Source organism: Otolemur garnettii, unplaced genomic scaffold, assembly GCF_000181295.1.
Source record: "Otolemur garnettii isolate 467f Iridium unplaced genomic scaffold, OtoGar3 scaffold00047, whole genome shotgun sequence".
Lineage (NCBI taxonomy): Eukaryota > Metazoa > Chordata > Mammalia > Primates > Galagidae > Otolemur > Otolemur garnettii.
The window spans coordinates 9,262,309-9,272,801 of record NW_003852442.1 but is presented as its reverse complement, the minus strand read 5'-3'; the positions used below and the strand labels follow the sequence as shown (position 1 = coordinate 9,272,801).

The 10,493-nt window shown below is 44.4% G+C and overlaps 1 protein-coding gene across 5 annotated transcripts in view; it reads right to left on the bottom strand.

Annotated features, from left to right (window-relative positions):
• The window catches only part of PDPR (pyruvate dehydrogenase phosphatase regulatory subunit), a 53,249-nt gene that overhangs the window by 35,289 nt on the left and 7,467 nt on the right, over window positions 1-10,493 (bottom strand). For 2 of the 5 annotated variants that reach the window (XM_023514125.1, XM_023514124.1), the window contains exons 1-2: window positions 8,265-8,526; window positions 3,347-3,480 (exon numbers count right to left, since the gene is read on the bottom strand). Coding sequence is in view for 3 of the 5 variants with exons in the window: in XM_023514123.1 (XP_023369891.1) it covers window positions 3,347-3,480; window positions 8,265-8,491 (361 nt within the window). In the remaining 2 variants the exon portion in view is untranslated. Of the gene's footprint in view, window positions 1-3,346; window positions 3,481-8,264; window positions 8,655-10,037; window positions 10,099-10,493 lie in introns of those variants that run through there. The other 3 variants (XM_023514123.1, XM_023514122.1, XM_012806169.2) reach the window with 3 other exon arrangements.

Genomic DNA, 10,493 nt, shown 5'->3' with positions numbered 1-10,493 from the left:
GGTTAACATACACCTAACCTGGGTGAATTATTTTCAGAGGATTAGCGCATAATAAAGTCAGCCCTCTGTACCTGTAGATCCTGCATCCATGGATTCAACCAATTGAGGATTAAAAATATTTGGGGGAAAGAAAATTCCACAAAGTTCCAAAAAGTAAAACTTAAATTTGCCATGTAGCAAGTACTACATTGGTACTACATTGGTTCACATGAATGAAATGATATGTAAGTTACTGTACTAGGTATTATTTATAACCTAGAAATGATTTAAAGTATTCAGGGAATGTGTGTAGGTTATATGCAAATATATGCCAGTTTATATCAGGGACTCTAGTATCTGCAGATTTTTGTATCCAAGGGGGCTCTGGGAACCAATCACTAATCCTCGAGGGACAACTATACTCTTCAAATTAAATCCATATTGTAAATATGTCCCTTCATCTCTATTTAGATTATCAAAAACAGGCTACTGAGTAACAATTATCACGGTAGCATACATATGTATATACTTCCTGTTAACAGAGAATTCTCAATCACTAATGCCCCACTCCATCATCTTTTGTGGCATACCACAAAGGGGGTGACAGATTTCAGCCCATCCCCTTTACATTTCCTTGCTTGACTTCCCCACCAACACCTCATCCCACCTGACTGACCTACAAGCATCAAAGAAAAGTCAGGCTAAGGCCAAGTGTGGTGGCTTACGCCTGTAATCCTAGCACTCTGGGAGGCCAAGGCAGGTGGAGCTTACAAATTTGAGATCATCCTGCGCCAGTGCGAGACCTCATCTCTAAAAAATAGCCAGGCATTGTAGTGGGCGCTTGTAGTCCCAGCTACATGGGAGGTGGAGGCAAGAGGATCACTTAAGCCCAGGAGTTTGAGGTTGCTGTGAGCTGTGCTGTGACACCACAGCACTCTATTGAGGTCGACAAAATGATACTCTATCTCAAAAAAAGAAAAGTCAGGCCAAATAAGGGGTTCCAGACTTTGACCTAGAACTAACACTAGTGGAAGAGTGTGTTTCTGATCCCTCTTGATGCAAGGCACAGCCAAGCACTAGTAACTGAACCAGTGGGCAATGAACCAACTGCTGTATCTCTGGCTCAGTCTATGGGTCCTCATCTAATTCAAACCCTGGTTTATACTTGATTCAAGGACCTTGTTGCCATCAAATTCAATCAGAAAAAAAAAAAAAAAAAAACAGGCTCAGTGTCTGTAGCTCAGTGTTTAGGGTGCCAGCCACATATACCAGGATTGGCAGGTTCAAACCTGGCCTGGGCTTGCTAAACAACTACAACTACAAAAAAAAAAAAAGCTGAGTGTTGTGATGGGCTCCCGTAGTCCCAGCTACTTGGGAGGCTGAGGCAAGAGAATCACTTAAGCCCAAGAGTTTGAGGTTGCTATGAGCTATGATGTCATAGCACTCTACAGAGGGCGACATAGTGAGACTATGTTTAAAAAAAATAATAATAATAAATAAAATTTTAAAAAGGCATCTTCCCCAATAAAAGCCAAGGACAGTGAATTATTTTTACTGTGTCCTCAAGAAGAAGCCTGGTCAAGTTCAATGATACCATGGGAAGTCTAGCAGTGGCACCACAGGATAGAGACTAGGGTGAGACTAGTGAACCATCAGACATGAGACTGGGCTAGACTCTGCATTCTGCCCAACCCTTCACTTTATAGCAAAATGACAGAGTCTCTTTCCACCTTGTTACCCTATGGGATCACAGTATAGATTAGTCTTTCTGTATTTGGACTAGTTCCTACTTATTCTACTTTTTTTTTTTTTTATTGATACAAAGTCTCACTGTATTGTCCTTGGTAGAGTGCCATGGCGTCACAACTCACAGTAACCTCAAACTCTTGGGCTTAAGTGATTCTCTTGCCTCAGCTTTCTGAGTAGCTGGGACTACAGGCACCTGCCACAACACCCGGCTATTTTTTGGTTGCAGTTGTCATTGTTGTTCAGCCTGCCAGGGTCGAACCCGCCAGCCTTGGTGCATGTGGCCGGCACCCTACCCACTGAGCTACAGGTGCCACCTAGTCTAGTACTATTTAACTTACAATTCCCTATATCATTTGCCCCTTAATTACACATAATCAAAAATATACTTTTTTTTGAGACAGAGTCTCACTTTGTCGCCCTCAGCAGAGTGCCATGGCGCCATAGCTCACAGCAATCTCAAACTCTTGGGCTCAAATAATCCTCTTGCCTCAGCTCCCCAAGTAGCTGGGACTTCAGGTGCCCACCACAAGACCTGGCTAATTCTGGAGACAGGGTCTGGCTCTGGCTCTGGCTGATCTTGAACTCGTGAGCTCTAGTAATCCACCTGCCTTCACCTCCTAGACTGCTAGGATTACAGGCATGAGCCACCGTGACTGGCTCAAAAGTATACTTAACAACTGGTAAAGTTCAGTGGTCAAACTATGATTTAACTATTAAGCACATGGCTGGGTGTGGTGGCTCACACCTGTAATCCTAGCACTCTGGGAGGGGAAGTCAGGTGGACTGCCTTGAGCCAGAGTAAGACCCCCATCTCTAAAAATAGTCCCAGCTACTCAAGAGGCTGAGGCAAGAAGATCACTTAAGCACAAGAGTTGGAGGTTGCTGAGAGCTATGATGCCACGGCGTTCTACCAAGGGTAACAAAGTGAGACTCTGTCTCAGAAAAATAAATAAAATAAAAATAAGAAAAAGAACAAACTATCAAGCACATAAACTTAAGATCTTTCTCTTCTTCTTGGTTAGGAGTCAAGTACTACCATTTACTATACCTAAATGAATGAAATACACAGGAAATGGCCCAGAAAACTTTTCATGTAATGACAAGAATTAAAGGATCTGAAAAGGACCGAATCACCTCATTCTATAGAAAGGAAAACTAAAGACAGCTCAACAAGCTCAGAGAGTTGCCCAAGGTAACACTCAGGCTGACAGCAGAGTCTGGAGCAAGACCTAAGTTTTTTTTTTGAGACGGAGCCTCAAGCTCTCCCCCTGGGTAGAGTGCCATGGCATCATGCTCACAGCAACCTCCAACTCCTGGGCTCAAGCGAGTCTCCTGCCTCAGCCTCCCAAGTAGCTGGGACCACAGGCGCCCGCCACAATGCCTGGCCATTTTTTTTTCGGTTGCAGCCATCATTGTTGTTTGGCGGGCCCGGGCTGGGGATTCGAACCCGCCATCTTAGGTGTATGTGGCTGGCGCCTTAGCCACTTGAGCCACAGGCGCCGAGCCAAGACCTAAGTCTTAATTACCAAATTACTAGGCAAACCAGGTAGAGGACCAAAACCGTACTAAGTAAAATAGTCTTGGGGACAGACCAGTAATCTGTAGATTACCTGCTTACCTGTTTGGATGCCTGTTTCTTGCTCTAACTGATGGTAGAGTTTGTTTGAATAGTCTGCCATCTTCTGCTCAATGGTCAAGTGCCTGGCGGTGCTCAGGATGCCAGCACAGAACCTTGTAGAGCCAGCAGCCAGCCTGCAAGATGGATGCGAAAGCTATTAGGTAGATTCACATATCTGTGAATATAAGTTTAAGTTTTCTCATTACAGTATAATGTTATTTATAATATGAAAAGATGGAAACAACCTAAATGGTCACTGACATGGGATTGATTTAAAATCTGGGAGTTAGGCTCGGCACCCGTAGCTCAGTGGTTAGGGCGCCGACCATAAGCACCAGGCCTGGTGGGTTCGAACATGGCCAGGGGCTGCTAAACAACAATGATAATAGTAACAAAAAAACAGCCGGGCATTGTGGCGGACGCCTATAGTCCCAGCTACGAGGAAGCTGGGGCAAGAGAATCGCTTGATCGATTATTTTTTTTTTAATTTTTTATAAAAAAAATAAAATAAAATAAAATCTAGGAGTTCATCTATTCAATGTAATGCACCTATATAAAGAATCAGAGGTTGGGTGCAGTGGCTCACACCTATAATCCCAGTACTCGGGAAGCCGAGAAGGGTGGATTGCCTGAGCTCACGAGTACGAGACCAGCCTGAGCCAAAGCAAGATCTCGTCTGTAAAAATAGCCCAGCATTGCTGCAGGCACCAGCAGTCCTAGCTACTCAGCAGACTGAGGCAAGTAGATCGCTTAAGCCCAAGAGTTTGAACTATGCTGTGAGCTATGATGCCACTATGCTCTACAGAGGGCAACCAAGTGAAACTCTGTCTCCAAAAAAAAAAAAAAAGAATTAGAAGCTCTTTATGCACCAATATGGAACATTGTTATGAAAAAAAGTGAGCAACAGTGTTTAAGGCACGCTACTGTCTATATAAAAAAGGCACAGAGGCTCACACCTGTAATCCTAGCACTCTGGGAAGCTGAGACCGGCTAATCGCTGGAGCTCAGGAGTTCCAGATCAGGCTTAGCAAGAGCCAGACCCCATCTCTACTAAAATTAGAAAAATCCAGCGTGAAGTCATGGCAGGTGCCTATAGTCCCAGGTATTTTGGGAGGCTGAGGCAAGAGGGTCACTTGAATCCCAAGACTTTGAGATTGCTGTGGGCTACAATGATGCCACAGCATTCAGCCCAAGATGACATAGTGAGACTCTATCTCAAACAAAAAAAAAAAGGAGAAAAAAGGAATATCCATACACACATCTAATACCTACCAATACATATTTGCTTACATATGTACAGAACGTACCTGGAACTTGTCTCCCTCCAAAGAAGAAAACTTGTAGATATAGGTATGTGAGGCTTCCCCCTACATATGCCATGACATATTTTAAATTCTGAATCATATAAATATATTGCCTATTTTAAAATAAGTAAAATTTACAGGGCATGGTGGCTCACACCTGTAATCCTAGCACTCTGGGAGGCAAAACTAGGTGGACTGCCTGAGCTCACAGGTTCGAGACCAGTCTGAGCTAGAGTGAGACCTCATTTCTAAAAATAGCCAGGGGGGCAGCACCTGTGGCTCAGGGAGTAGGGTACAGGCCCCATATACTGAGGGTGGTAGGTTCAAACCCAGCCTCGGCCAAACTGCAACAACAACCAAAAATAGCCAGGCATTGTAGTGGGCACCTGTAGTCCCAGCTACTCGGGAGGCTGAGGCAAGAGAATCACCTAAGCCCAAGGAGTTGGAGGTTGCTGTGAGCTGTGACTTCACAGCACTCTACCGAGGGTTAATAAGTAAACTCTGTCTCAAAAAAATAAAAATAAAAATAAAAATAGCCAGGGGTTGTGGTAGGTGGCTATAGTCCCAGCTACTTATGAGGCCGAGGAAAGAGAATTGCTTGGGCCCAAGAGTTTGAGGTTGCTGTGAGCTATGATGCCACAGTACTCTAACTGAGGGTGACAAAGTGAGACTCTGTCTCCCCCAAAAAAGTAAAATTTAAATTGAAAAAATTTCTCCAATTTGTGGCAGGTAAAAAAGCATAATAATGCTGGGCCCAAAGACTCAGTTTTGCAAGGAACCCATAATCAAGAAAGCAGGTAGGAGTGGAAGCAGGGCACTGCCCTCAAATTATTTAGCACTCAGTAAACCACCACCTGTGTCAGGTTTTTGTCACTTGCGTTTACTGTTTTACTCTAATAATTCTATTTCTCACATCAGATTGTCAGTTTTCTAAGATAGATTTTTTGGAATATTTTTGTTAATTAATGTATAGCCACTGTATAGAGCTTCCACCCTGGGTGGGAGTTCCATCGACTCTGGCTGGTGGACAGTGCTGATAGCTGTGGTGACATACATCTGCTGGCATACTGCTCCCTAAGAGCTCTGACAGTGGCTCTTACCCTTGGGTGGACATTAGAGTCCCTACGGTATTTTTCTTTTTTTTGTAGAGACAGAGTCTTACTTTATCGCCCTCGGTAGAGTGCCGTGGTGTCATATAGCTCACAGCAACCAACTCCTGGGCTTAGGTGATTCCCTGCCTCAGCCTCCTGAGCAGCTTGGACTATAGGCGCCTGCCACAACACCCGGCTATTTTTTTGTTGCAGTTTGGCCGGGGCTGGGTTGGAACCTGCCACCCTTGGTATATGGGGCCGGAGCCCTACTCACTGAGCCACAGGCGCTGCCTGAAATTCTAGTTTGTTTTGGGAAGAGGACCAGGTATTGGTATTTGTTAGAAGCTCTCTAGGTGGTTCTAATGTGCAGCCAGATTTGAGAACCATTTATCTATGAGGACAATACTAGAGATGGAGAAGAGAAACAATTATTTGATGAAGGGAAGTGTAAAACCATTTCATAAGCCATTGTTGAGGCATACATTAAAAAAAATTTTTTTTTTCTTAGAGATGAGATCTCACCCTGTAATCTAGGCTAGAGTGCAGTGCTGTAATCATAGCTCACTGAAACACCTAAGCAAGCCTCCTGCCTTAGCCTCCTGAGTAGCTGAAATTACAGGTACATGCCATCATGCTCAACTAAGGCAAAACTATTTTTTTTTTTTTTTTTTTGAGACAGAGCCTCCAGCTGTCCCCCTAGGTAGAGTGACATGGCATCACAGCTCACAGCAACTTCCAGCTCCTTGGGCTTAGGTGATTCTCCTGTCTCAGCCTCCCGAGTAGCTCGGACCACAGGCGCCCGCCACAATGCCTATTTTTTGGTTGCAGCCGTCATTGTTGTTTTGGCGGGCCAGGCTGGATTAGAACCCGCCACCTTAGGTGTATGTGGTTGGCGCCTTAGCTACTTCAGCCATAGGCGCCGAGCCGCAAAACTATTTTTTTAAATTTTATTTATTTATTTTTGAGACAAGGTCTCAAGCTGTTATCCTGGGTAGAATCATGGCATCATAGCTCACAGCAACCTGCAACTCTTGGGCTCGAGTGATCCTCTTGCCTCAGTTTTTCTATTTTAAATAGAGACTGGGGGGGGCTCACTTTTGCTCAGGCTGGTCTCAAACTTGTAAACTCAGGCAATCACCTTTCCTGACATGTTATAATCAAGAAGAGGGAGTACCGCACATTAAGATCATTAAAATGTCTTGATTAAATAAGAAACTGAAGGCCTGGCACGGAGAAGACCATCAAAAAGGCAGTAACATTTGTTGGACTGATAGGATTTACCTGCAATAGGAAAGCAACGCTCTGACAACAAATGTAACAACTTAACTCATAACTTTTATCTCCAGCTCCATTTTCCACACCACTACAATATCCACTGCAGGGTTATGCCTACTGGGTCTGAAAGTACAAAGAAATAAGCCTCTCCCTACCAGAACCTGAAGCTAAAGTTATCTTCAAAAGGACATTTTTTTTTTGAAACAGAGCCTCAAGCTGTCCCCCTGGATAGAGTGCCGTGGCATAGCTCACAGCAACCTCCAACTCCTGGGCTCAAGCGAGTCTCCTGCCTCCGCCTCCCACGTTGCTGGGACCACAGGCGCCTGCCACAACGCCCGGCTATTTTTTTTTTTTTCCAGTTGCAGTCATCATTGTTGTTTGGTGGGTCCAGGCTGGATTCGAACCCCCCACCTTAGGTGTATGTGGCTGGCGCCTTCGCCACTTGAGCCACAGGCACCAAGCCCAAAAGGACATTTTTAAGGATCCCTAGATAGGACCATGGAATAGAAAAAGGCAACTAGGGTAAAAGTGAAAAATCTGAGTAAGATACGAACTTTAGTTAACACTATCAATACTGGTTTACTAACTGAAACATTCATAGTAATATATTAATAATAGTGGGTGTGTGGTATATGGAAACTCTACACTATCTTCATAGTTAGCTGTATATCTAAAATGGTTCTAAGGTGGTGTCTATAGCTCAGTGGTTAAAGTGCCAGCCATATACACCCAGGCTGGCAGGTTCAAACCTGGCCATGGCCAGCTAAACAATAATGATAACTGCAACAATAAAATAGCCAGGCTTTGTGGCGGGCGCATATAGTCCCAGCTACTTTGGAGGCTGAGGCAAGAGAATCTCTTAAGCCTAAGAGTTTGAGGTTGCTGTGAGTTATGGTGCTACAGCACTCTACTGAGGGCGACACAATGAGACTCTGTCTCAAAAAATAAATAAAAAAAAAAGATACTTCTAAAATAATGAAAATACAGTGCAGAAAATACAATGAGATGGAATTAGAAAACCTTATATACAATTAGTGCTGTTACGCACACCTGTAATCCCAGCCCTTTAGGAGGCTAAAGCAGGAGGATCACTTGAGGATTGCTTGAGGCTAGTAGTTAGAGACTAGTCTGGGTAACAGCAAAACAGTCTCCACCAAAAAAAAAAAATTCTTTTAATGCAGCACAACCAGAAAAAAAAAATTCTTTTAATGCAGCACAACCATAGGCCAAGTCCAGTTTGATCCTTACCTGCCCTGCTCCAGAAGGACAACATCCTTCCACCCCATTTTGGACAGGTGATAGGCCACAGATGCTCCCATGACTCCACCCCCACAGATGACCACCTGTGTCTGGGTGGGCAGGGTGATAGAATGTGCCTCGGCAGCAGATGCGCTGCTTCTTGCTGAGGACCAATTCTGCCATCTGGGGTTGGTTCTTTGTCTTTGGACAATGGATAGCAACCGGTAGAACATCATGTCTGTCACCAACTGGGAGATCTCAAGAATTCAAACTAGACAGAGGAAACCAAACACATTTCATTGCACTTAATATAAATTAACAAGAAAAGAAGTTAGCAAAGAACAGTAATCATTCATTCAGCAAATATCTGAGGGCCTACAGAGCTTCAGATGCCCTGCTATGTGTATATAGCAGTGAATAAGAATATGACGTTACATTTGGCAATTAATGAAACTTATATTTGGCAATTAATACACAAATAAAATGAGTAAATAAAGCTAATGTGATAGAGTAACTATGGGCATATATAAAATAGTGTGGTCAGGAAAGGCCTCCAAAGAAGTGGTATTTGATGAGGCCTGATGGATGAGAAGCAACCAGCTGTGTGTGTTTCACACAGAGGGATGGGTACATGCAAAGCCCCTGAGATAAAATGGACCATGATGAGGCCAAGAACAAAAAAGAGACCAGTGTGTGCACAACATGGTGAATGAGGGGGAACAATCTAAATCTATGCTGGAGAGGCAAAAGAAACCAATTATATTGAGCCTTCAACTGTTACCACCAGCAGCTGGAATTTTATTCCAACTGGTAAAGGAGGGAAATGAAATGATCTGGAATGTTTTTCAAAGGACAGTCTGGCTTCATGGTGGAGAGAAGATGGTAGAAACAGGAAAAGCAGAGAGATGAGTCAGGAAATTACTGCAGTAGTGCAAGGGCATTATCATGGTGGCTTAGACAAGGATGGTGGCAGTGAGGGCGGTGCCTGTGGCTCAAGGAGTAGGGCACCGGCCCCATATACCAGGGGTGGCAGGTTCAAACCTGTCCCTGGCCAAAAACTGCAAAAAAAAAAAAAAAAAAAGAAAGAAAAGGATAGTGGCAGGAGTCACAAAAATGACTGGATTGTTTTGGGAACAGAAATGAAGAACTGGGTGGCGCCTGTGGTTCAAGGAGTAGGGCGCCAGCCCCATGTACTGGAGGTCTGGAGGTGGTGGGTCCAAACCCAGCCCCAGCCAAAAAAACAAACAAAAAAATCAAAACTGCAACAAGAAAAAAAAGAAAAAAATAAATGACGGAACTTACTTGCCAACAAACTCGATATGAAAGCTGGAAAAAGGGGGCCAAACACAGTGGTTCACTTCTATAATCCTAGCACTTTGGGAGGCCAAGGCAGGTGGATTACCTGACGTCATGGGTTCAAGACCAGCCAGAGCCAGAGCGAGACCTCAGCTCTGAAAATAGCTGGATGTTGTGGCAGGTGTAGCTGTAGTCCTAGCTACTCAGGAGGCCGAGGCAAGAGAATCACTTGAGCCCTAGAGTTTAAGGTTGCTGTGAGCTGACACCATGGCACTCTACAAAGGACAAAGCGTGAGACAAGAAAGAAAGGAAGAAAGGAAGAAAGTTGGAAAAGGAGAAAGGAGGAGGACAGTTAAGCTTCTGGGTTAAGCATGAAAGACTTGGAGGAGGGAGGGAGGAAGGAAGCAGAGAGGCAGGAAGGAGAATGAGTGAGGGGCTGTGTGTATAGTCATATGTTTTCAGATATGTTAAGTGTGAGATACTCACCAGACGATTAAGTGCAAACACTAAGCAGCAGCTGAACATACAAGCCTGAAAAGGGAGGAAAAGGTTCGGAGTCATTAGTACACACATGACATTAAGACCTCTAGTATTCGGAGGGAAACATGAACTCTGAGGGGCCCTGGCACTCATAGACTGGGAAGAGGAAGGAAGGACTACAGACTAGGACCAAACACTGCAGCAGACTCAGAGTGTCCAGATAAAGAGAGAATTGGCTGAAGAAGAGAAAGAGGGCTTGGTACAGCAGAAAGAAAAGCAGGCAGAGTTGTCTCAGAGATCAAGAGAGGAAACTGTTAGAAAGTGGTTACCTGGCTTGGCGCCTATAGCTCAACCGGCTAAGGCGCCAGCCACGTACACCTAAGGTGGCGGGTTCAAATCCCCAGCCTGGACCCGCCAAACAACAATGACGGCTGCAACCAAAAAATAGCCGGGCGTTGTGGC